This window comes from Chenopodium quinoa, unplaced genomic scaffold (genome assembly GCF_001683475.1).
Source record: "Chenopodium quinoa cultivar QQ74 unplaced genomic scaffold, ASM168347v1, whole genome shotgun sequence".
Classification (NCBI taxonomy): domain Eukaryota; kingdom Viridiplantae; phylum Streptophyta; class Magnoliopsida; order Caryophyllales; family Amaranthaceae; genus Chenopodium; species Chenopodium quinoa.
This window is the reverse complement of record NW_018743858.1, coordinates 2,689,872-2,717,189: the sequence shown is the minus strand read 5'-3', so window position 1 is coordinate 2,717,189 and position 27,318 is coordinate 2,689,872. Positions and strand designations below refer to the sequence as shown.

General features: G+C 37.5%; 4 protein-coding genes across 4 annotated transcripts in view; 2 read left to right on the top strand and 2 right to left on the bottom strand.

Annotated features, from left to right (window-relative positions):
• Positions 1-11,254: 11,254 nt before the first annotated feature.
• Positions 11,255-13,394, bottom strand: LOC110686405 (allene oxide synthase 1, chloroplastic-like). Its single transcript, XM_021863017.1, has one exon. It carries the CDS (start codon positions 13,196-13,198, stop codon positions 11,645-11,647), a length of 1,554 nt encoding a protein of 517 aa, XP_021718709.1. The 5' UTR covers positions 13,199-13,394; the 3' UTR covers positions 11,255-11,644.
• An 8,451-nt stretch (positions 13,395-21,845) lies between these two features.
• LOC110686403 lies at positions 21,846-23,224 on the top strand. Its single transcript, XM_021863013.1, has 2 exons — positions 21,846-22,668; positions 22,758-23,224. Exons 1-2 carry the CDS (start codon positions 21,916-21,918, stop codon positions 23,040-23,042), a joined length of 1,038 nt encoding a protein of 345 aa, XP_021718705.1. The 5' UTR covers positions 21,846-21,915; the 3' UTR covers positions 23,043-23,224.
• A 132-nt stretch (positions 23,225-23,356) lies between these two features.
• LOC110686404 lies at positions 23,357-24,515 on the bottom strand. The gene is made up of 2 exons (XM_021863016.1): positions 24,175-24,515; positions 23,357-23,910 (listed from the first exon to the last, which is right to left on the bottom strand). The coding sequence occupies exon 2, from the start codon at positions 23,905-23,907 to the stop codon at positions 23,428-23,430; it is 480 nt and encodes a 159-aa protein (XP_021718708.1). The 5' UTR covers positions 23,908-23,910; positions 24,175-24,515; the 3' UTR covers positions 23,357-23,427.
• The window catches only part of LOC110686327, a 32,029-nt gene continuing 29,033 nt past the window's right edge, over positions 24,323-27,318 (top strand). Inside the window, 1 exon segment of the mRNA XM_021862916.1 lies at positions 24,323-24,360. Within this exon segment, the coding sequence (XP_021718608.1) occupies positions 24,323-24,360 (38 nt within the window).

The window sequence follows — 27,318 nt, the reverse complement described above, 5'->3', positions numbered from 1 at the left end:
GCCTGCCAGCCAGCCCGCATATTCCCACGCACAGCCAGCAGGCCACGCACGCAATGTGGGCTGCTGCTGCTGTGTTGCTTATGTTAGGCAGCGCCTAGCTACTGCGATTCTTGTGCTGGGCTACGCCCAACTAGCTGCTGCGACCATGTGTGAGGCTCAGCAAGCATATGCTTGCTGCTGGCCTTGCGATGGTGCGAGGCTGGCTGCTGGCTTCCTTAGCAAGTGCGACCAGCCATGCTGGCCTAGCGATGCGCGCAAGGCATGCTTGGCCAGCATGCTCGACCAAGCTAGGCATGCTAAGCTTGCGGCTGAGCATTGCCTTGCGACAGTGACCCTTGGCTAGCCATGCTAGCCATATTTCCCTTGGCCCTCGGATTGCTCAGGGCATTTCAAGGCTAGGGGTACATTTGTAACTTGTTGTTTGCTTGATTTCTCGTCTCGTCAATTCCTAAATTCGACTTGACTTACGACGCTCGATTTTGACGCTCTAAGCTCGGAATCCGACTTCTATGTTCGTAATAATCTAATGGCTCATTTAATCCTTCGGATTAATTCGTTGTTTCGATTCGGTTACTCGATTAGGTGTGACCCAAAGGGTTCAGTCAAGATTAAGTTATAATATTAATTATACATTAATATTACTGTTCGGAAGCATCCTTCGGCTAGGCATTCCGATCACTTGAACTCAATGAATAATTAGTTTTCTAATAATTCCGAACCCTCTATTGGAATAATACACTTGTTCGAAGCACACCATTCCTTTCAATCTCCCGCTTGTCCTTCCGGACAAGTGTGCTCTTAGTGTGTAGCCTATTTCCTATGTCACTTAATGTCTTTTTTATGAACTATAAGGAAAGATTCTTCGTCATCCTTATTACGTCCAGAAGTGTTTCTCAATTTCCGAGTTCGACTGTCAATAAGGAGATGATTTCTAAAATCCATTTGAGCACGGCCATGCATTTTCACAGTCTCGCTCTTCGAGAGGCCTTTTAAACAACAAAGAGATGTTCCTTATTATTAATAAGGGGACATTCTTAGTCTTGCATTGTTAGCTTCCCTTACCAAGAGGACCTAGCCGCCCGAGTGTTTTCGTTGTAATCCCCTTGTACGGCAGACGTTTGACAACATCAAAATGGACTAGTACTCAAACAAGAGAACTTACAATACTCATGTCGAGGAAAGAGGTTCTGATAGCTATAATGAGAAATATACTTATGATGATTTTAAATCTCTTAAAGTATTCTCATAAGTCAATCCGGGATAGTTCCAAACAAATACCCTGTGCAAATGATTTATGTCAATCATGTCCTTATAGCAAAAGAAACGGTGTTATAAATCATACTACAGATTAATCTCAAGTGGTCATTAGTCATCCAACATTTAAATGACCTTGATTAGGGATAAATTCGATTAAAATATTCAATGTTCACTTAATAGGTGTTTCTTTAACCAAGAAATTGTCTTGATACCCTATTTTGAATATTCTCAAAATCGAATGGACTCATTATTTAATTCAAAACACAATTAAATAGAAATGGAGTGATAATAATTTGCAAAAAATTAAATTACTCCAAAAATGATGGTTCGACATAGTGTTTTACATTAAAATCCTCAAAATTAATTAAAACACATGAACAGGGAAATCAAAGCCAATCTCCAACATGCCTGATTCCCATTGCCTCAACGTGCTTGTTGTGTTTCACTTAAGGCAAAGGTTTAGTGAGTGGATCGGCTACATTGTCGTCCATTCCAATCTTACAAATTCTGATTTCACCCTCAGACTTCCATTCCCTTATCATGTGAAATTGCCTCGTGACATGTTTGACCTTCTGATGTTCCCTTGGCTCCCTAGCCTAAGCAATAGTTCCATTGTTATCACAATAGAGATCTATTGGACCCTTGATTGAGGGTACAACATCAAGTTTGCCAACAAACTTACAAATCTAAACTGCCTCCTTAGCTGCTTTTGACGCTGCCAAGTACTCGGCTTCAGTTGTAGAATCTGCAGTTGTGCTTTGCTTAGAACTCTTCCAACTAAACGCTACTCCATTTAGATAGAATATGTACCCTGCTTGCGACTTGAAGTCGTCTCTGTCAGTTTGGAAGCTTGCGTCGGTGTCACCTTAAACAACCAAATTATACTCCCACCATATACCAGAAATTTATCCTTGTTCCTTTTCAGGTACTTTAGGATATTCTTGGTCGCAGTCTAATGCGCGTCTCCTGGGTCTGATTGGTATCGGCTCGTAGCACGTAAAGCATACGATACATCAGGCCCAGTACATATCATGGCATACATGATCGATTCAATAAGAAAAGCATATGGAATCTGACTCATCCTCTCTCGCTCATCAAGTGTCTGTGGACACTGCTTCTTGCTGAGAGTTATACCATGTGACATGGTTAGGTGCCCTCTCTTGGCCTCCTACATGTTGAATCGTATCAGTACCCTATCGATGTAAGTACTTTGGCTCAATCCAATCAACTTCTTAGATCTATTCCTATAGATCTTGATGCCCAATATGTACTATTCCTCTCCCCAAGTGCTTCATTGAAAACAACTTTCCAAGCCAAGCTTTTACAGACTCTAACATTGGAATGTTGTTTCCAATGAGCAATATGTCGTCGACATATAAGACGAGGAATGCGATGTCACTCCCACTGACCTTATTGTAAACACAAGACTCATCTGGATTCTTGATAAAACCAAACTTACTAATGGCTTCATCAAATCGCAGATTCCTACTTCTATTTGCCTACTTTAATCCATAAATGGACTTCTTAAGCTTGCATACCTTCCCAGCATTGCTTGGATCAACAAAACCTTCCGGCTGTGTCATGTACACAGTTTCTTCCAAAATTCCATTTAGGAAGGCGGTTTTGACGTCCATCTGCCATATTTCGTAATTGTAATATACAGCAATTGCTAGGATAATCCAAACGAAATTAAGCATTGCAACTGGTGAAAAGGTTTCATCATAATCAACGCCGTGAATTTGCCTGTAACCTTTTGCCACCAATCTAGATTTATATACATATACATTTCCATCTTTGTCGGTTTTCAACTTAAAAATCCATTTGCAACCGATAGGTGTGTAACCTTCGGGTAAATCAACCAAGTCCCATACTTGATTTTCAAACATGGAGTCCATCTCGGATTTCATGGCTTCTTGCCATTTTGCAGAGTCGGGGCTCGTCATAGCTTGCTTGTACGTCGTTGTCTCATCTCCATCAACAACTAGGATGTCTTGATCCTCGGTTAAGACAACACCGAGATATCTATCTAGTTAAGATCTTGGCCGTTGCGACCTACGCAGGGTAAGGTTGAGCATTTGCATTGTTGGTTTGACTCTGACCAATGTCAACAGCTGCTTCTAAAGCACTTTGATTGTTAGTTTTGTTAGTTTGACTTTGTTGCTCATCCTCTTGAACTTCATCGAGTTTGATTTTCCTCCCACTTGTCATTTTGGAAAGGTGCTCCTTCTCCAAAAAGACACCATCACGAGCAACAAACACTTTGTTCTCGGATTTATTGTAGAAGTAATACCCCTTAGTTTCTTTAGGGTATCCCACAAAGAAACACTTATCTGATTTTGGGTGAGGTTTGTCAGAAATTAATTTCTTAACATATGCTTCGCAACCCCAAATCTTAAGAAAAGACAACCTTGGAGGTTTATTCGTCCATAATTCATATGGAGTCTTTTCAACAGCTTTTGACGGAGCTCGGTTCAGTGTTAGTGTCGCGATTAGAAGTGCGTGTCCCCATAAAGAGATAAGAAGATCGCTAAGACCCATCATGGATCGGACCATGTCTAACAAGGTTCGATTTCTCCTCTCGGACACTCCGTTCCATTGTGGAGTTCCGGGAGGTGTCAACTCTGAGAGAATACCATGTTCTTGCAGATGATCGTCGAATTCATGGCTCAAATATTTGCCGCCTCGATCCGATCGAAGCACTTTGATTTTCTTGCCAACCAGATTTTCCACTTCACTCTGAAATTCTTTGAATTTCTCAAATGATTTAGATTTGTTCGACATAAGGTAGACATATCCATATCTACTATAGTCGTCCGTGAAAGTGATAAAATAGCAATAACCATTCCTTGCGGGTGAACTCATTGGTCCACATACATCCGTGTGTATTAGGCCCAATAAGTCACCGGCCCTTTCTCCCAACTTGGAGAATGGTTGCTTTATCATCTTGCCTAATAAGCATCCTTCGCAATTTTTCAAACGACTCTAAGTTGAATGAGTAAAGAATACCTTCATGAAGAAGTTTCTTAATCCGTTTGATGTTAATGTGGCGAAGACGACAATGCCACAAGTAGGTTTGATTTGATTCAACGGTCTTAGCTCTTTTAGTGTTATCATTAACATTTTTCTAGTCAGATACAGAATGTGTGATCTCATAAAACATGTAAGCAAGACATTAAAAAACAACCATTGTTATAGTCTTGTGATCAAATAACCCGGCGTCCAACGCCATAAATCAAAATATTGTACAACGGTAGGCATGATAACAAGAATTAAATCAATTACAAGCTAAAGACAAATTATGTGCTTACAAGCATGACGGAAAGACCATCTTCAATGTCCAATCGTGGTTGCACATCCACTTGTGAAGCCCTCTCACTTAGTCCCTGAAAATGGGAGCATAAAGTGAGTCATACATGGTATCCAATACCTATGAATAGCTTATATACAAGTGTTAATGAAAATACCTGAGGTAGATGACTCTTCTCCTCATCCCTTTGGAAGATCTTGCATTCCCTCTTATAGTGGCCTTACCCACCGCAATAGAAGCATCACATCTTCGCTTTGTTCTTGAACTCCTTCTTCTTTGCTCTCAAGGGCGTTTTGGTTGCTCCATAGGAGTTGGCCTTGCGAAGTAGCTGCACCACATCTCTCAATGAGTGTGACTCTTTTCCCGCAGCTATATGCATCCTGAGTGCATCATAGCCTGAGTGGAGTGAGGCAAGCAAGATATGACCCGCCATCTCATCCTCCAATGGGATACCAAGAAGCTCCATGTGCTTGAAAAATATAGTCATTCTAAGCACATGAGGTTGGAGGGGGGCATACCAGGTCTCAATTTGGTATTGTAGACCTTCGACCAAAGTCGGTACCTCTCCTTAGCAAGGCAACCCTCTTTCGGTGGCTTTATCTTCATGTTTGAGAGTGACCTAGTCGCATCAAACACAAGACCATCATAATTACCATTGAGACTCTTAATGACTCTCACATTGACAATGTCCTCAAGTGCTTTGAGGAACATGTTCGGAAAATAGGAGGAGAATTTTTCCTTCCATTCTTCTAGGATGGAATTAGCCATTCGTGAGACTTTCTTGCAATCGGAAGACCATGCATCATGAGCTTCATCACTCATGATTCCCTTTTAGAAGAAGCTTGGAATGGGAGTATCAAGAATGTACTCCATGGAACAATTTCGAAGAGTTTTCCGGAGTTCCTCTTCCCATTCCTTGAAGTTGACCAAGTTTAGGCTAAAAGCCAACTTGTTGGGGAGTTCCGGGCACATTAAGTTGTTGTTATTAGTTGCAGACATGATTCTACAATTGAAAGAATTTGAAATGAAAAACCATTCATAAAACCAATAAGTTTGAAATCTAAAGCATACATGTAAACTTTCAATCTTATTGAGCGTTTTATCCACACATTAAATTTGTCCCTTTTAGGCGAGAATAAAACGATTCCAAGATCCCAAAAATCAAAAAGTGATTAAGCATGCTTTGGCTTGTCTTAACAGTTAATATTTTAAGGTAAGCAATCTAATTGCTAATAGCTCTAAGCTATTCTTGGTTCGATAAAACGTCGCATCTAATGCTTTCGTGACGTTTATCTCCATTGCCACGACATCTAAGAACTCCTTACTGATATCGTTGAGTTGATTTATGTGAACTTAATTAATCATCGCAACATTCGAAATCCTAAACATGCATCTAACATATCATTCATATATAATCATAATTATATACAGAAAACATAAGTAAAAGATGCATTTGGCAACTAGCATGACCCCTTGAGTCTTCACGTCTTCAAGGGTCTTCATCACATCATCTTGGCCTCGCCTTCTAAGAATCGCCATTTTTGAGACATCACCATTAATAATGCAACTACTAGTAATTATGACTAGGACTAATCTAAATATTAAGGTACAAAAATACGCAACGGTTCGTAGACCGTATTTAGATTTACAAAAATACATAACGGATCGCAGTCCGTATTTACTATCGTAATCGGGCCCCACTAGTTGCCATTTTCATAAAACCTGTGATAGAATATCCATTCATCCATTCATTATATGTGAATGTTCCATGCATTTTACAACGTAAAACAAGAAACAATGCAAAATACGCGTAAACTAGTAACTAACTCAGGTGGTTAATCCAATTAACGTGCCTAATTAAACCTAGTCAAAGTTGTTAACCGATTATGTGATTAAACGCAATAAAATTAGCTCAAGTAATTAATAAAGCTCCCACTAAATTCCGCATCCAACTTAATTAAAGTTAATCAATTAATTTAATTAAGCCGGTTTACCCAAATTTTGCCAAAATTATTTTGCAAGTGCTGGGAAAAACCGAGGCCTAGCCTAGTTTTAATTAAAATAATTAAATAAATAAATATTTAAAACCGCAAAAGTCGCAAAATAACAACCCCTCAATAGCCTAGTGCCTAGCATCCAAGCCATGGGGCTAGGCTTGCTAGGCACCAAGGCCAAGCTGCCATGCAAGGGTGTTGGTCGCACAGCCATAGCAGTGCGCTATGCGCCTACTAGTATTGGCAACATCGCAGCATGCCTAGCATGCTTGCATGCCGCTTGTGCTAGCAGCATGCTGGCGCGCATGATAATGCTGGTCGCAGGCACTGCTACACATCCCAGCCTTGCTGGTTGGGCGCTGCCTGGCAGTCGCTGCTTGCGCACTACACGCACCCTCCTCGCACACTACTTGCTCGCAGCACACACATGCTCTCACACGCGCACCAAGCCTCGGCAGCAACATGCTGGGCTGTACGAGCATCCCATGCTAGCCGAGCTTCGTGGTCGAAGCTTATACTTCAAGTTTGTGCTTGTGCTTTGGAATTTTATTACAAATTTTGCGTGACTTTAATATGAATTCTAAATTTATTTTAGAACCAATATTGAGTAATATTGAAAATAAAACAAGTCCAACTTAATTAAATTCAATTTTTTTGTGCCAAACCAAAATTAATTCAAGAACCATTCTTTAAATTATTTTTTACTCAACTTGATGCTAAAAAAATTGAGGGCTATTCTCACAATTAATTTAACCAAACATAAATTAATAATGAGATTTGACAAAATAAAAGGAGTTGGAAAAATAAACACAATCATCAAATGAAAAATTTTCCAACACTAACTTGTGTAAACTTGAAAAATTACATCTTCCAATATGAAGAGTAATCAAATTATCACAAGTTTGAACTTTTAATATTTTAATCAACTCAAAAATGATTAAAATCAAAAATTAGTTCAACATGGAATCTAGAAAGTAAAGTTCCAACCAAATAAACAATTAAAGATTAGATCTTTAACATTTTAGGGGTTTCAAAATTACAAATTCACCATAAACATTCACACTTGAAGCAATTAATTTGCAAAAATGTGAAATTGCAAGTTTATGTGAAAAATGAACCCACCAAATTAAGCATCAAATATGACTTCATAAACATGCTTAATAAGGGTTATTATTGCAGTAGATTAATGATGTAACCATACACATAATCTAACATTAACATGTCATAATTAATCAAGGTTTAAAGATTTAAAATTTTCGTCAAAAACGAAAAACCCCTCGAAAAACATGTTTCTGGGTGGATTTTGGATTGTGGACAATCTTCGAAGAGGGTCAAAACTAATTTAGATCATCGATTACACCCAAAATTCACTACTTTTGGGTCGAAATCTGGGTTCATTAGCCAAAATTAGCATTAACACGAGATTAAAACTAATTAAAACGAGCTTCTAATCTAATTAGAAAGCAAAACCAGAAATTTAAATCCATTTAAATCACCTTAATTAATTATTAGTTACAATAATTAAATGAGCGCGGCTCCGATACCGCTGTTGGGTTTTGTAGTGTCCGACACTATGCGGAATGAAACCCTCCCAAAATTCGCACACAAATTAAAGTAGCTAAACATGCACATTGATTAACAATCACGTAATTAATTAACAAAGAGAGAGAAAGAAGAAGAGACGATCATACCCTTGATGCGTGCTTCGCTCTTTCTTAGAGCTTGTACTTGAAAGCGTAGAGTTTCGCAAATGCGCAAGCCTCCAACGACTCTCACCCTCGAGACCCGACCCGAACGGCCCCTACCCCAAAGCTTAGTCGGGGCTAGACCAAAAGAACTTAGAGTATTGGAACGAAAGTGTTCTCGCTTGTGGAGATCCTTTCAAGTTCACAACTCAAGTGCCATTTCCCAATGCCAAATGATTGGTATTTATAGGGAAAGGAGTCCTTGAATTCCAATCTACCATCAATGTGGAAGAGTTGGTAAAAAGGCATTAATTCAATTTAATTTAATACAAAAATCAAATTAAAATGCAAATCAATCAACAAACAACAAGTGTCAAGTGGAGAGCAAGGTTTAGGTGAGGACCACAAGGGGGGGACCATCCACCCCTTGCTCCCCAAGAAATCCCTCAACATACCAAGCCAACAAGCATGTGCTAGCTGGCGGCCTAATGGCAACCAAGGTAGCCTTGCTAGCGCCTAGCGCCATGGCTGGGCCTGCCAGCCAGCCCACATATTCCCAATAGAAGTGAATTTGCCGAAATTCGAGCAAAGTTTATCAAAATCGAGCATTAAATTGACGCACCACCAAAAAAAAAAAAAAAAAAAAAGGGAAGGAATTCAAAACGTTAAATTGAAAAGATACCTATATTTGACTGAAAACTTGATTTCTAATTGCAGAAATTGGAAGCTAGATTTGATGAGAAATTGCAGTACTCCATATTTCTTGAGGAGAGAGAAAGTGGCTTTTGTTTATGAAAAGGAAGAACGAGATTATCAGTAGTTTCAAAGAAAGAATGCGCGACTTAATATTAGTCGTTGATCTCGTTCAGATTTAACGGTCTACATTAGTTCCTAGTTCTCATTATAGAGGAGGTTTTCATTGTAACCTATATATATATAATGTACTTGTTGAAATTGTATAAATATTCAATTGTTATAAATTTTACTTATTGATAAATAAGGATATTATTAGTCAAAATTTTGCATTTACAGAGAAACGTTTCACTTAAATAAATACGGAGGGAGTATCACGCAAATTGATATATTTTTAGTAAGTTTTTGCTAAAATTGCCCGATCCTTAAAATTGATATTTTAAGGATAAAATAACCCCGAAATTTTAGTTGATCAATTTTCTAGCATGCAAGTCAAGGCACGCAATACAAACAGTTTTTAATAATAATAAAATTAAAGATTCCCATCTCCGGCGGGAGGTCCGTTACCATGTTTCATTTATGATAGTTTGTGCATCCGATGAAAAATTTATAAGTTTGTTATGCTGTTACGTGCACTTTTTTTTGAAATAAAATTGATTCATAAAAGTCATACGACATCTACAAAGAGATTTAGAACTAAGAAATATATGATAATTGACTCAAATAAAAACATCTTGTTAGCAAAGCTACGATCGTTCTTGCAAATCGTACATTCTTCATACCCTCTTTCATATCGCTGTGAATTACAGCCTTTTCTTTGGCGATGGGGTCTATTGATCTGTCGTAGCCGTGAAGAAAATTTTCGTCTAATTTGTTAGATTGTAATCGAAAGATTAACCTTTTTTTTTATCCCGCACAAAGTTTTACCCATAAAACAACTCTATGGCAAACCATAATAAAAAAACAAATCCTCCCTCAAAAGAGAGAAGAAAAACTCGGTTTTTTGAAGGAGTCAAATCCTGCTAAAGCAGAAAAAAATAAATAAAAAAAATAAAAAGTCTTTCGAGGGTGAAATGTTCCTTCTAGAAGAGGAAGAGTTATTATAAATATTAAACAAGAGAAAAAGCACACAAAAACCACAATTGGGGCTTTCCACCGATAAAAACCGATGAAAGCCCCTCCAAAATTCAACCGTATAGGCTAGGGTTTTGAAGAGAGAGGAGAGATGAGCTCCTATGTGCACTTTGTTATAAGTTTGTGCTGTTGAGCCTAATTTTGCCTTATAAAGATTATATCACTGGGAACACCCAGCTTATATTTGGTGTTATTTCAACCATTTCTTTTTTTGACAAATGGTATATCTGTATCATGTGCACTAGGAGGAAAACATTCTAATATAACGTGATAAAAGTGTTGTTTTTCCAATCTTAATTCAGTTAATTGGCAAGCCTGTTATATCATCTTTAAAATACTCTAGCATGCTTAAAAATATAAAAAGGTTGTCTTTATAGTTATGATTATGAAGAAACTAAAAGCTAAGATAATGATCAGTGAAAAAAAAATATAAAAAATAAAATAAAAAAGAAAGAGAGCTTGCTCCACTTACTCTAACGGGACGTTTGGAATGAGGAAATGAGAGTTTGGGGATTAAAAGGTGGGAATAGGATTGGGAATTAATTGTTGGGAATTCATGAAAATATACCAATACCTTGTTTGAATAGTGAGTTGGAATATATAGGGAATAATAACAATTTTACAAATTTACCCTTACTAATATTTTCTTTCACTGTTTTCATTAATAGCAAAAATGTCATTTTAAACTTATTCTCATTCCTATCCATTTATTACCTACCCTTCCTAAGTAATAAAATGGTGGGAATTCTCCCCTAAATATTCTCATTCCCGAACCTATTTTTATTTCCATTTCCATCAAACAAACAAAACTTTTTTCTTGAATTGGGATTAAAACTCCCAATCCCACCCTCAATTCCTAAATACCAAACACCTCCTAAGTAATAAACAATTTTTTGTTTATGACATGACATTTTCGTAAATAAATAAACATCTTTATCTAATTATTAACGATAGAGCCCACATTTATGAAAAAAATGTTGATTTATTTACGAAAATGTCATGTGATAAACAGATTTTGTTTATCATTGAAAGAAACTTGTATTTTCTCATTAAAAAAGTCCAAGATGGATTACGTAAATACTAAACATAACCCCGTACTACTCGTACACCCAAACTTACTTGTCACCACTTTAAACAATATGGAGGATTTATAAAATACCAGTAAGAAAAACGAGACTGAAGAGAGGGATAAATAAATAGAATACATAAAATAAAGATGATATTCATATATACCGATATAATGAGCTATTGCTCGCTACTAAACAAAGTACAACAAATCACAATTAAGATAGATCTAAATAGGCTAAAAAACCAACAAAACACAAGAGAAAAAGCCCCTATCCATTCCTAATTTCCTAGTCCGCACATCCAAACTTACTTCGTAATTTTGACATTAGTAGATCCAAAGAATCGCGTTAATACTAAACATAACCCCGTACTACTCATACACCCAAACTTACTTGTCACATTATTAACTTTTATTTTTATTTTTCCTAATGTGACAACCAAATCCGAATAATAATCACCTAAAATATGATTAGTACATACCCCTAAGCAAACCAAGCTAACATTTATCAAAAGGTTGCTCTCTTGAGGGAAGTAAAAGTAATTTTAGCTCCTAAAGGAGAAACACCAACATCAATACCAAACGAGTCGTACCTCAAGAACAACTGTGCGACCAACAACCTCGAAATCAACACAACAAAATCTTTACCAGCACATTGCTTATTATGAACAGCCGGGCTTTGGGTTTCCGGCCCGTTTGACCACAAAACATGCTTCAACTTTTCTTCACCTTCTTCTCCAACAAACCGATCAGCTACAAACTCTTCTGCCCGATCGAATATCCTCGGATCTTTCGTAGCAAACGGCTGAAACCCGAATAGCATCTCACCTTCCTTAACTTCATACGCTGCGTCGTGGGATTCGATAAGGAGATCCTTTTTAGCCCGCCCGAACTGTAGCGGGACGGGCGGTTCGATCCGAAGGGACTCGTACACTACTGATTTCATCAAAGGCATTTGTTCCATGGCTGACATGGTGAGTTTTCCTCCGTTGGATCGGACAGCAGATCGAATCTCCTCCGCAAGTCGACGGTGGAGATTCACCCCGGCTCGTCCGATTTGTTTGATCATGTTAGGAAAAAAGATCTTCATCCCACCAAAGGAGTTAAAGCACGTGGTGAATATAAGGTTGTGACATGCCTCGTCACGTGAGATCCCGAGGTTGGAGGCTTCTTCGAGAAGATCGGTTGAGTTTTGGTAGAAAAAGTTGTAAAGTTTTTTGTAATCTTTTTTTATTAGTGAAAATGGAAGGCGAAAGCTATGAAGGGTGAGTTCTTCGATAGGTTTTGGAAGTCCAAGTGTGAGGATTGGGCCGAGTTGGAATAATACCCATTTAGATATTATTGATGGTGCTGTTTTTCCAAGTTCTGTGTCTTCTGGATTAACCCCGTACCACGCTCGGGCCAAGAAGTCGAAAGCAGCTCGATCGTTGGCCTCGTTGAACTTGGCCTTTCCATGTGTGGCTAGCTCGTTCTCTAGCTCATCGAATAAGTTGGAGTAAGATGTTTCGAACTCAGGGAGAACTCGGTGGCGGGTGGTGCTCACTAGCTTGATCATTAGTTGTTTCAATTTCTCGTGACTCGGCTCGGATGGGTCGAGGTACGAGAGGACACGGTATCCACCGGTGAGCTCGAGGGAGGGAGCGTAGGTTCCGGTGAAGACGTCTTTCTTTTCGACTTTGGAAGTGTCGAAGAGTGTCAGAAAACTCTTACCATCGAGCAAAACGACGACGTTAGGGTCAGAGGAGATCAAAGGGCCAGGTGGCATGTTGACTCTAAAAACAGTTGACTTGTATTTTTGGACTCTAGATTTGAAAAACTCCTCCCTTCCTTGATTGTAAAAGTAATCATGGCGATCGTTGATTGGACCGACGATTGGAAGACCGTAATCGCCGGGGATCTTCTTGATCGGTAGGCTACTTGCCTTTGAGGGTTCCGTGGGTGGCTGAACGGTTAGGGTAGCATAGATCCGGCCTTGAGCACGGGCACGGAACAATTTGCGATTAGCAGGAGATGTAGCACAGTTGTTACTAAGTGGGGGTAGTAGTGATGAAGATAGTGCCATTATTGTGGAAGACACAAGATTTAGAAACTTGATGGGAGAGGGAAAAATAAAATAAAAGGAATGGTGGTAAGAGAGTTAAAGTTGGTAGTGGGTTTATTTTTTGTAATGGGTGTTATGCTATCTTGTGTTGCTGATGCAGAGCACTATATATATATATATAAAAACTCTAAAAGGTGGTCGTATAAAAAAGTGGGAAATATAATTATCACTCGTGTTAAATGGAGGGAAAAAAAAATAGTACGAGTACTCTTGAGTAAAGTAGAAATTATAGTTGGGTGTGTAGGGTCCTAGGAAAGAAAACGGCAGGACGGTGAGGATTTAGTGAACAGTTTTTGGGACTTTCAAAAAATGGAATACGGACTTGCATCAATCCCGTCCTCAAAAGTTCGGTCCGAGGTCATATTTTATCGCATTAAATTTTAATTGGATGAAATTGATAACAAAGAAAATTAGTGAGATACTTCAATTCTTTCAAAATAATAAATTTTCAAATTTGACTTTTATATTATTTATATACGTAATTTCTAAAAAAATTTTATTACATGTACATCTATATAACATTTTAAAAAGAGAATAATAGATTTGGTGGAAAAGGTAGTTTTGGTGAAATTCCATTCAAGTCTCAATTGATGACTTGCAAGTTGTAGCATTAACCTGTAGTTTTTATGATTTTTTTTGTGTTTTTTTCAAAAACATTTTAACTGCAACGGTTTTTTTTTTTTCTTTGGTCATGAGTCTGATTAAGGCAAGCAAACATTTGTGTTGTGTTCATGTTTGGTGTTGTGTTCATGTTTGGTTTTGTGTTCATTTCGTGTTGTTTACTAAATCTAACAAAACCTATGTAATTCTTTTTTAAATTAAACCTTTTGCGTTTGAGTAGGGTTGACAAAATTTATGTCGTGTTCGTGTTTTGTCTCGTGTCAATTTTATGTTAGTTGCTCATTAAATCTATTAAAAACTACATACAATGTAAGATAGCTCCAAAATTTAACCACTTTATCTAAATGATTTGTGCTTTTGTTGATTTCGTATCGTGTCGACTTTGTGTTTTCTCTCAATAATTTTGTGCTCGTGTCGTGTCGGATTCATGATATATATATTATATCCTCTGTTCTTTTATAAATATAATATTTGAGAATGTTTTTTTTAAAAAAAAAAAACTTTTTGGATTTTATAATGTTTATACGCATTGCTTTAATTAACTGCATTATGCGTTTTATACGTTACGAAAAAACATACTCATTAGGGGCGTTGTTAATTCATCTTTATTCATATACTATAATAACAAAGAAAATCAATGGTTTGGAATTAAATGGTATAATAACTTCCGCGTCCTTCCTTTTTGTTTTTAATCTCTTCGACTCTTTGTTACATAAATTAAGTTGATTTCCATTGCCTATATCCAACCACTCTCCAAAATTCAAAATTTCAACTATATTTTTTTTCTAGGCGAATCTAACATCCCACATAACTATATTTTTTTTTTCTTTCCATATAAAGCACGATATGACGTCATAAGAGAACATGTATAATGTCAAATTAAATTCTTAGTGTTGCAAGTAAAACAAAGTGGAGGAATAAGTATTGCGGGGTAACTAAATATGTTTGTATTATGATAGATATTAGGTAGTAAAATAACTTAGAAGTCAGTCTTGTACAAGTTTTGTTAGTTTTTTTTTTATTAGACTTTTTGAAAGTTTTATACTCCCCTGCCATCTTTTAATCGGAATATTAGATGTTTCACACTCGCCTGTCACCAATAACTTTATTTTCATATCACGAAACACTAACATTTTGAAACTACGCATTGAGATGAAGTTAACAAAATTGACATGACTATGATTTTTTTAACATATAAATAACAAACAGATCAAATTAATGTGTGCGAATAATAGAAAATATCCAACATGACAAAAACAACATTTTTTTTAAAAAAAAACTTAAAATACTCAAACAATAACTTTATTGAATATACTCCTTCTGTTTCCCATATGTTGTCTCATTTACAATCAAACACAATTTTCAATGTGATTGTAATAACCATATCTTTTATTACGTATCCAAGCATTAATAGATATTTTATTCTAAAAAGCAAGATAAGTCTAATCAAAAGATGTCACCTGACTATATTTTGAAATATATAATTATCTTTAAAATATTACTCCATAGATTCCATTTATACAAGACAATATAAAAACAAAGGGAGTATATTGTTAAATTCATATTAGCGATTAAATTTTCTTGTGAATCTATTATGAAATACTAGGTTAGGTCTCATGCCACGCACGGTAATTTTCAATAACTATTATTATTGACAGTTAACACTATATTAATTTTTTTGACTTTCGTATGATATATTCATATCAATTGAACGTTGATAATGAATAACAAAAATGACAAGAAAAAATCGCACTAAGAATAATCGTGTCGTTCTTGGTCAGTATTATTGAAGGTATTCATAGTTAATAATAAAGTATTAATTGTTTGAAATTCTAATTATAAATTAATCAAGGAAATTAACAAAAGTATAATTTGTTGATTTGATATTCGTATTTCATTGTTTAACCTTGTAGCTTCTATTACATAATTTTAAAAAAAAATTAAAAAATATGTATATATATAATCTTGTTGTAATAAACATAGTACATAACTAGGTTAGGTCCCGTCCCATGCACGGTAATATTAAATAATTATTCTTAAATTAAAACTACCTTTAATTTAAAAAAAAAAACATAAATTTATTAAATAGGTATTTTAATATACACATTTGACAATATCTATATATTTTTGTATATTTCACCAAAAAATTGCTATTTTTTTCTACTTATTAACCAAATGAATTTCTTAAAACTATGTGCTCGCTATGTATTTAACCCGTAAATAGATTTCTATTTTAATTTTTTTTTAGAAATTAAATTGGAGTTGAAATAAACGTAGTACATTACACTCATCAGCATGTCACATGTTAAGAATTCGATTTTTTTTCTTAAATTTATACTCCGTAGTTGTTAATATTTTTTGTGAAAGGATATATCAAATCTTATGTTTTAAGTAATTAATATTCTAATTACTTTCTTGGAGCTTCTAATATACTCTATTATTTTATAAAAATATTCAAAAAAAATATATGTTATTATTGAAGTACCTTACACTATGTTTGGCAAAAATTATGTTGCAGTTTGAATTTTTTTTTTTTAGTTTTAAGTTTATATAGTTGTCAAGGATACATCAAATCTTTTATTTATGTATAACTATGTTATAATTTAGTTTCCTAAATAGATTTTTTTTAAAAAAAAAAAAAAAAAACAAACTAAGGGGCACACCATAAAATGACACGTGTCATTATATTGCTGGTGTCTTTTAGTTTATAGTTATTGATTGATTTATGAAAAATTTAGTTAAATAGACATATAATTTAATGTTTTATATATGTATATAACATGAACTAATTGCATTACTATCTATATTAAATTTTTAGATTAAATTTTTACTTGTTATAATATGATAAAGTATCCATAATTGATACATTTTCATATGTCTCATGTATTTTCAGGTTAATATATACCTTTAATATTACATATAAAGATTATAAATTAAATTCATTATTGTTTAAACATATGAATACAATCCAAACCTTGATTATACAACCACATGTATCATAAAAAAAATGTAACCATTAATGAAAAAATATTTGTAATAGGTGAGAAACCACATCAAATCATAAGCTGATAAATAAATACAAGTAATGATAGCAATATTATACTACTATAAGATGATAATTATCATAATCATATGGGGAAAAAAGCCACTAAAGAAGCTTTTATGATGAAAACATAAATAAGCTCTTGAAATATAAAGCAAGTTAGATCTTTCATACTTATAATTTTTCTTTACATACTTGTATTTTTATACTAAAACATCATTAAAGATATTGATAGTTAAATATGTGTATTGACGAGTATATTGTCCTTCAAATATATATATATATATATATATATATATATATATATATATATATATATATATGTGTGTGTGTGTGTGTGATTGAGATCATGTGAGAACCAAGGTGAATAATAGGAATTAGGAACTCATCAGGACCGTTGATCACGCTTAACCTAACTGCCGAGAGTCCACCTGCTTCATTAATGGAAAATTAGTAAATTTGATATTTTGAATGACTATCTCCTGCGTTTTTTCACTTTCTCTCTCTTCTTTATGCTTTCTCTCTCTTCTCTTGAATTCTCTCTGCTGCGATTTTATTCCTTCGAATTCGCTCATTGTTTTTTCGATTTTGCAAATTGATTTCCTCAAGTTATTCAATTTTTTCATCAACTTTCTTCGATTTTATGTTATCTATCGAATCTAAAGAGGTAATATTTTTGATTTGTTATACTTTTTGCGATTTTGTGAATTTTTTTATCCATTTGCGATCTGCTTTGTTCGATTTGAAATTTTTTGTTTTTTTTGTTCAATTTATTATTTTTGATTTGTTGTTTTTGTTTTTGTTTGATTTTTTGAGCTTAATTCTTTTTTATTTAGTGTTTTTTTTCTATTATGATTTTGTTTTTTTGAAGTACTTTCTACGATTTAGGGTTCATATATTACGATTTGGGGGTTTTTTGAATTACTTAATATGTTTTAGGGTTTTATATTACGATTTGTTTTTTTTCCTAAATTTTTAGTCTATTTGTATGATTTTGTGTTGTTTTAAGTCTTATATTACGATTTATTGTCCTTTGCATTATTTTGAGTCTTTGGTCATGATTTTGTGTCTTTTTTTTTTTTTTTTGGTTGTTGTTGTTGTTGTTGTTGGGATTTAGCTTGAGTTTTAGATTAAGTTTTACATGTGTTGATGAAATGCTTGAAATAAGTTAGACTATAATATGATGAATTGGTGAACCTCTGTCAAGAGGAGGTGTTAGGTTGGATTGGACTGAGAAAAAAGTACTGCAAACCCAACAATTAATTGGCAATTGGGATTGTTGTAATTGTTGGGTTTGCAGTACTTTTATCTCTTGGACTGTCAAGCAAAAGGGTAGTTTGTTAAAAAGATTTCTCCCTTTTTTTATGTTGCATAAATTGACATCTTTTAATAGCAAAGCCTTTGAATATTATCTTAAGACAGTAGGGATGGATAATGTTTAAGTGTTTGGATAACGGTAGAGATGTATTGTGTTGATTAAGGCTAGCTGTACAATTGTTGCTATTTGTGGTGTGGCTAGTTGTTGTGTGGGTTTTCATTGTAGCCTTGGGTGTTGTGTGAATGGTGTGGCTATATGTGGTGATGGAGCACAGGGCAAAGGGTGTGGTGCTGTGTGTTGGTTGCTGATGTGTTGGGTGGATGAAAGAGCTAGGCTGGTGGGGTTATGCTTGCTAGTAGCTGATGGTGGCTGATGTGGTTTATTCTACTTGTCATGTATCTTCTCTGCATTGCTCTAGTATATCAGGCATATTGGATGTATAGCGTATATAAAAAGGGATTATAGGGATTTGAATGCATTTTGTGCGTTCCACTACAATATTGCTGCATTATGTAGTGATATTTTAGTCAGTTTTATCTCTAATAATTTTGATACTTTGTATATTTTCAGGTTGAGTGTCCTAAGTATCCAGGCTTTTGTATAGCACAACAAAGGAAGGAATATATCCATTTGTTGAAATATTTCATACCCCAAAGCAAGTATGTCAGATCCTTCTATATCTAATACTCCGTAGTCTTTTGGGATTTGGACTATGCAAGCATCCAGTTTTAGGATCATACCTCCTTTCAAATTAGATTTACTTTTGAGATCGTTTTATTTTTTTATTTACTTTTTGAGTAATTCTCTTTACTTCGACAATATACACTAGCCTACTAGCTCAATAGGTAGAGCATTGTGCAAGTGCACAAAAGATGTGGGTTCGAATCCCACGTAGGTTTATTTATGAGATAAAATTATTTCTTTCAATTATTTGTGTGTATTTCATTCAGTTTACTTTAAAGTCTTTTTTATTCACTTTAGATTCTTTTTTAGGATATTTTGGATTTTAACACCTTACAAAAGGCTGAAAATGTTTTTTAACACCCCCCAAAAAAAAACTTTTATTTTAACACCTCCCAAAAATATAAAAGTTGGAAGTTAACACCAGTTAACGATTTCCGTCACGGAAATTTAACGTGGGTCCCACAAATTGGCTTGAACTTCAATTTTCACCCAGCAAAACACGAAACTTCTTTCTTCATTGAATTCGCAGCAACCTTCTGCATTGAATTCTTTCTGAACCTTCATTGATTTCGCTTTTGAACCAAAGGAGATCTTGGCTGAGAAGTGGAGTGTAGGGTGGTGTCAACGTTGGAGAAGATAAGCTCAGGAGGGTTTCTTCATCATCTTCTTCAACTACAAAAGTGCGAAAGCCGCTTGAAATTCACAGAAAATAAGGTAAAATTGCTCTCCTTTGATAGCAATTTCGTCAATTACTGGTGCTTCATTGCTGTAAACCTTGCAATAATTGGGTAATTAGGGTAAATTTTGGGACCACAGTAGGAAAGCCTTGATAAATCAATTTCTGTAACTGACTATGCGACTTAGGTTAATTGGATTTCGTAATTGAAAGTAGAGATTAATTAAGGTGGTTTATTGTTAATTAAACTAGCAAGTGTGGTTTGTTGATTAATTTATGTTACTGAGCACCTACATTGGCTTGTATATGTTTATTTTCAATTTTTTTATGTGTTTGTTTGTGTGGCTGTGATGGATTTGTTTATTCGTATTGTGCATGTATAGTTACATGGCTTTTAATATGTTTTATATGTTTTTCACTGGTGGGTAGATAATGGGTGACAAGGATAGTTTGGTTGACATCTGCCTTAGAGTGGGAGGTGCTTTTGTCCCTAAAAGAGTAACCAAAAACAGGCAGCTGCTGTGTTGGTGTGGTGGTTGGTGTTACTGGAAGAGGAAGGTTCAAGTATCTAAGTTGGATGTGCATTTGATTAGAACAGCTGCAATTCATGGTTTTGTTAATGGTGATATGGATGTGCCTATGCATTACAGCTGTTGGTATAGGCAGAAGGGGAAAACCTTTAACACTGGGAAAAGGGAACTAGTTAACAGTGAAGAGGTTAAGGGCCTTTTGGAGACAGTAAATGAAGAGGGGTATGTTGAGGTTTTTGTAACAACAGAAGCTCCTAGTCAGCCCATACAAGAGGCCCAACCCAATCCTGCAAAGACAAAAAAAAAGGATAAGAAGGTAGAAAGTTCAAATACATCGACTATTAGGAGGAGCCCTAGGTTTAAGAAGACAGAAACTGAACAAAGGGAGGAGAGTCCACCTAGGAAAGCCTCAGCTAATGCTAAAGTGTTGAGGTTTGATGAAGAAAAGGATGATGGATGTGAAGGATCTGGTTATTCAAGTTCAGATTTGAGTGATGAGGGACAAGATTGGGAACCTGGTGAAGAAGAATTTGATGAAGGGGATGAGGAATGGTATATTGAAGGGTCAAAGGAGATCTTGGCCAAAGTGAACAAGAGCCTTAGGAAAGGTTTGGAGAGTGCAGTAGATGACAGGGTTGGCAAAGATAAGAGAGTAGAGTTGAGAAATGATTTGGATGTTGGAAAACCGAAGGTGAATCCAGAAAGTGATGCTGATTCAGATGATTCAAGGAGTTTGTGTGGATCTGATGAGGAACAGGACTATGCTCCTTGGTTTAATGCTGATGTGGACTTTGACAACCCAATCAAGTTGAAGTTAAATCAGAAATTCAGTAATGCTTCAGTCTTGAGGAGGGCCTTAAGACTTCATGCCATTCAAAACAGGTATGAGTTCTACTACTTGCATAATGACAGTAAAAGGATTACAGTTCAGTGTAGATATAGATGTGGCTGTGAGTTCAATAGCTACACTTGTAGAATGCCTGCTTGTACATGTGTGGGGGGGGGGTAAAGTGTCAGTTCAAGGTGTTTGCATCAAAACTTGTTAAGCAGCAAACTTGGCAAATCAAAACCTTGAATTTAGACCATTCCTGCTTCAGAGTAAAGAAGAACAAGATGCTTACTGCTGAATACATAGCAGAGAGGTATTTAGAAGAGTTTAGGAGTAACCCTGGTTGGAGAATTAAGGAGATTAGGGCTAGGATTTTGAATGATTTAGGAGTTGATGTGAGTTACTATAAGGCATGGCTAGCTAGGTGTAGGGCAAAACTACTGATATTTGGTTCAGCTAGGGAGCAGTATGCTAGGGTGTGGGATTATGGGAAAGCTGTGATGAAGTACAACCCTGGTTCAGGGTGCAATGTTGTTGTTGATGGTATTGACAGGCCAGAGCCACCATTGTTCATGAGGATGTTCATCTGTTTAAGGCCATTGAGAGATGGATTTGCAAAGGGTTGTAGGCCTTTAATAGGGTTGGATGGTTGTCACCTCAAGGGTGCCTTTCCTGGGCAAATTCTGGTGGCAGTTGCTAAGGATGGGAATAACAACTTGTTTCCTCTAGCTTGGGCCACAGTGGAGATTGAAAACCAGGAAACTTGGGGTTGGTTCTTGGAATCCCTTATGTCAATGTTCACACATGATCAAGGAGCTGGGCTGACCATCATGTCTGACAGGCAAAAGGTAATGCTTCTGTTTCCCTCTTAACTATTTAGGTTCAATTTCTACGATGAAGAGGCATATGAGTATTTAATCAACATTCCTCCCCACCATTGGTCTAGACATGCATTCACACCAAACTGCAAGTCCAACATGTTGTTGAACAACATGTGTGAGACTTTCAATGCAGTCATTAGGCCTGCCAGAGATAAACCTATCCTCACCCAAATGGAATGGATGAGGAGGTATATTATGAACAGGAATAATGAAAAGTGGGAGGATTCAAAAACAATTACACACAACTTAGTGCCATATGTGAGGCATGTTCTGGGGAGGATAGACTTTGTGGCTAGGTCCTGTGTGGTGCAGCCATCCAGAGGGAATACATTTGAGGTGCAGCTGAAGGATGACCAGGTGTTGGTTGATTTGGACAAGGAGACCTGCACATGTTACCATTGGGAACTCACTGGCATTCCATGTGTTCATGCTTATGCCTGCATATTGGATATGAGGGGTGACATAGAGGCTGTTGTTGACCCATACTATACCATGGACACATACAGGTCTGCTTATGAACCAGCTGTCCAACCAATGCCTGGCCCAAAGCACTGGGAGACAGTCAGAATGAGGGAACCACTACCCCCTTCTGTTAAGGTGCAACCTGGGAGACCAAAGAGCAAAAAAAGGAAGCTTGAGCCAGGAGAATGTTCTTCTTCAGGTGGTCAGGCAAGTACCAAGAGGAAGAAGCAATGCAGCAACTGTGGGGGATATAGGCATTATGCCAAGACTTGCAAAGTACCTGCTGCACCAGCTACAGAGCTGATAAAGTCAGCAGGCAGACCCCCACTGAACACTCCTTGGATGGTGGAGGAGAGGAAGAAGAAAGAGATTAGGGCTGCTAAAAAGGTAACACAAGCATTACACCAACTCCCCCTTTGTTTTATATATGTATGTGTCTTTTCCATTGACTTTTTATTTTTATATGCATGTCATAGAGTGCAATTGGGGCTGGACCAAACAGCATAGGAAACAAAAAGTTTCCTCAAGAGCAAGAAGGTTGTCTGCCATTCAGCAAGCGCCCACAGCCACAGTCTTCCTCAGCTAAGCATTCCTCAGCTCAGCCATCCTCTAGTCAGCCATCCTCAGCTCAGCCTTCCTCAAGTCAGCCTGCCTCAAGCCAACCAAAAAGAAAGACAAGGTCTTCCTCAAGTCAGCCTACAACAGCCACAGGTGTTGTAACAAGGGCCAGGCTGCAATCCCTCAACAACCTTACTCAGTGATGTACTCATGCTGGATATCAAACATTATGTCTGTTGAACAATTTCAAACTTTTATTATGTACTCATGACTGGTTATGTAACTTGCTAGTTTTTTAGTGGCTTCCCTTAACAAATTTGAACAATTAGATATTGAATTGTAATGGTTGCATGGCTTTGATTGCCATTGAAACATGTTGAAGTAAGGTTCTTTTGTCAACCTGTACTTGAACTATCTTAGTGTTTCACATATTTCCCATGTTTTAATGTTTCACATGTTTAAATAGGTTGATTAAAAGACAAGGCATAAATAGGAACTTAGACAAGGCATAAATAGGTTGATTAAAAGACATATTTATAACACTTCAAGTCATTACAAGAAATTATAACTACTTAATACAGCTTACTATTACACACCCCTAGCCATTAGGAAAATTACACCCATTGACAAACCTATACAAATGGCCATGCCCACCCAACCAAAACAGCTGATTGAAGACACCTTCCCTTCATTGCACTCCCTGTTCATTCTCTTCCTGTCAGCGTTCAAGGCCTTGCATCTCATCTTCAAATTATCAACTTCATTAAGTAGGCACCTCCTTTGGCCACTGATTTCATCAACTTCCCTTTTCAATTCATTAACTTCACCCTTTAGCAGCTTCTTATCCAACAACAGGTTGTTGATAACCCCTGTTTGCCAATCTGTTCCATCAGGTTGATCAACCCATTCGAAAGCTTTGCAACCCCTTGTTTCTGTTATTGGGTCATAAAACTTACATGATATGAACTTCCTGCCTGGATTCTCCCTTGTCCAGCTAGTGAGCTTGGCCATTGGCACACCACACTTACATTTTCTGGCCTCAGGAGGGGAAGAGCTAACAAACGACATAATCTGCATCAATTTTAGATCGACAGTCACATTCGTCAGATTTGTACACTGACGAATTAACATTGACAGCAACAAAATTCATTTTTAATTTCATAATACGAAAAGCCCCAAATTCAATTTCTGACGAACCCTAATTTCGCAATTGGGCATTTAGATGCGTACATAACATAATCCAACCATTAATCTGAGTACGAAACAATTGCAAATAATAATTGAAGAGAATTTAAACCATAATTACCAAACAACCGAACAATTGACCGCACTCACCTGTTTCAGCAGCTTCAATCTGTTCCTCTTCTCAAAAATCGTGGAAGAATCGTGAAAGAATTGTTTCAAGTATCGTGCAACAATGCAATGCGCTGCTGCTATTCAATAAGAACAACAATTTCGTTCATTGGGGGAGAATCGTGCAAGAATGGTTCTTATATATCGTGCAAGAATCGTGGAAGAATGGTTCTTATATACAGATCTTTTAAAAATATATCCGTTGGGGTGGGCCCCACTAACAGTTCTGTTAACGGAAGATGGATTTTGGTGTTAACTTCCAACTTTTATATTTTTGGGAGGTGTTAAAATAAAAGTTTTTTTTTGGGGGGTGTTAAAAAACATTTTCAGCCTTTTGTAAGGTGTTAAAATCCAAAATATCCTCTTTTTTATTTACTTTTAAATACCCCAATATTCTTGCTAGTTGGAGGTCGTATCTTAATGCGAGAGCTTCAGCAATTGCAGGAGAAGTGTAGTATCCAACTGCTACAACCTTATCCAACTCATCCATGATCACTGTCCCAAGCCTAATAGCCCGCCCCACTCAAACATATGTAAATGATCGGGTTGAGTGCCGTTGCCCTGCCACGCAGGCCCTACCAAGGCTGCAGCTGCTGCCCTGTAAGCCCTACCACTGCTACTGCTGGCCCGGCCTAGGCTGTTGCTACAGCTGCTGGCCCTGCCATGGCTTGCTGCTACTGCTATGCAATTTTTGCTCTGCTGCCTGCTGCTCGGGAGTTCTTAAAGTTGAGCGAAACGGAAAACTGCTGTGAGTAAGAGTGCAGCATGTGCAGGAGGAGCAGCAGAAGCATGAGCAAAAGTAATATTATTTATTTACTTTAATGATGTTTTAATTTACTTTTTAGCCTTTTTTATTTACTTTTGAACTAAGGTATTTTGAGTTCAACACTTTATCACCAAACAGTGACATGCCCCATTTCCAACTCCAACCCCTACCCAGATACGAAATAAAAGAACAAAACTATGTTACCACAACTAAAGGCTTTATTGCAGTTACTTTATAGATTATTTTATTTACTTTTAAGATTATTGGGTTTACTTTTGAGTACTTTTTTATTTATTGTGAATGTTATACATAGACTAGCCTACAAGCTCAATTCTTCATTTGCATGACTTATTTTCACTATAAAATTAGTACTACTTAAATAGATTGATAACACTAGCCTTGTTTCGGGGTTTTCTGATGTCCTGCGGGAGAGTTACAATTCCGAGACTGGAACCGGACGCCTGTACCTGCAAAATAACGGAGACTCCTGAGAGCTCCGCCTCCAACGGTCAAGTTAGTACCTGATTAAGGAGTAATTAATACGGAAATTAAAGTAATAAGGTCTCTCTAGGTGAGAGTGTTTAATGTAGGTAATCTGCTTTGTTAGCGAGATCAGCCGGTTATTAGTGTCTTCCGTAACGTTTCTGTTCTGTTCCGTTCTTCAGGTGAGATTAATTGCTTGATCCCCTTTAATGAGGATTAATTAAGTATTTATAGTCTTGAGAAGCGTGCCACTCTCTAGGTTTAGGGTAAACCTAGGGCTGACCGGGCCTCTAAACAGGATTGGGCCTTGTTGGCCGGTTTTCCCATTTGGCATGGGTGGACACGTGGCGTGTCTCAATTGGTCCGTAGAGGACGTATCTGTGATTGACACGTGGCAGGCTCCTATTGGCCTACGTGAAGGACACGTGGCGGAACCTGGTTGGTCCACTTGTCAAACGGTGATTGGTGGATAAAAATCCCCTAATCATTTGCCCCTCACAGGTGGCGCGTGACTGGTCACGTGTCACCTGTGACAGGTGTCGCACGGTGACAGGCGACGGCCTGCTACAGGTGTCACCTTGCAAATGGCCGAGAGATTTTCCCGCCCAAATTTTGAATTTGGAAGCGACCCTTCGCCTTCTCACTTTGCCTATATAAGGAAGTGCTGACTTCGGTCATTTTCACATTTGAGAACTTTGCGAGAACATTCGGACCCCTGAACTTGCTCTGACATTTCGGACCTTTTCTGCCTACCGCCTGTTCTGACAAGCCGACTGCACCGGATTTCCAGAACTTCATCAACCGTCACTCGTTCAGGTAACTCAGTTCTCTTACTCTTAATTTTCTTTTTGTTTTTTGAAATGGCACCACGGAAGCACACGACACGACCTAAGTTAGTGATCAGCCGGTCACCGGGGACGGCTGAATCTAGGACTAGGAGTGCCGCCTGCCCTTTTCTGGACCCATCTTTGCCCTTTATACAAAGTCCGACTGTATCTGTGTCTATGCAGAACGTGATGGCCAGAACGAAAAAGATTGCTATGATCTCAAACTCGGACGGCTCCTCCCAAAGGGTGCTCATTAGTGAAACATCTGACCAGGCGCCAGATGTAGAAGTGAAGCAAAGCGGCTTGACAGCCGACAGTTCTGAGGGAGGGGTCAAGGTGGTCCCTTCCCATTTTACCGTTGATATGTCTAATTTTCCTCCTGCTCCTTCTAAGGGAGAGGAGGCGGGCCCCTCTGGGAGAGGGGAGGAGTCGTCCTCTTCGGACTCGTCAGAGGACGAGTCCGAGTCCAGCTCTTCTGGCCACGCTTCTCCAGGCTCAGAAGAAAGAAACAACCGCCTACAAGAGGCGAGGCTTTCTCATGCAGTTGAGAAGGGGGACAATTGGGCGGAGCCGTCCGCCTCTTACAGAGAGGAAAACACCCCCTACTACTGCACGGTACCCCGGGGCCGGATAGCAACCATGCAAGACAAAGTGGAGAGCTTTATAGCTAACCACAGAATGGGCCCGGAATTTTTACTGTTCGTGTCGGATCCAGAAGACACTGTCGTCTGGCCGGCTGGTACCAGCTATGATGACGGCTGCTTTGGCTGCTATGTGGCGGCCATCAAAGCTGGACTGCGCTTCCCATTACATCCGGCTGTTCAGCGGATTTTAGATGGGTATGATTTGGGGTTATGGCAGTTAGCCCCCAACTCTTGGGTAAACGTACTCGGCTATGTGGCCGGGTGCGAAATGTACGGGGTGGAGCCAAGCTTTGAGGCTTTCGCCCACATGAACTATCTCAGCCGGACCCCTAAGTCGGGAGGTACCGGCTGGTATCAATTAACAAGCCATAGGGGCTAACTCATGACGAGAGGTAAGGCGAACAAA

Excerpts from the sequence above, each read along its gene's own strand:
- LOC110686405 (XM_021863017.1), bottom strand. The coding sequence starts at position 13,198 with ATGGCACTATCTTCATCACTACTACCCCCACTTAGTAACAACTGTGCT.
- LOC110686403 (XM_021863013.1), top strand. The coding sequence starts at position 21,916 with ATGTTGTTGAACAACATGTGTGAGACTTTCAATGCAGTCATTAGGCCT. Across the intron at positions 22,669-22,757 it reads AGATTAGGGCTGCTAAAAAG|AGTGCAATTGGGGCTGGACC; the intron begins GTAACACAAGCA and ends TGCATGTCATAG.
- LOC110686404 (XM_021863016.1), bottom strand. The coding sequence starts at position 23,907 with ATGTCGTTTGTTAGCTCTTCCCCTCCTGAGGCCAGAAAATGTAAGTGT.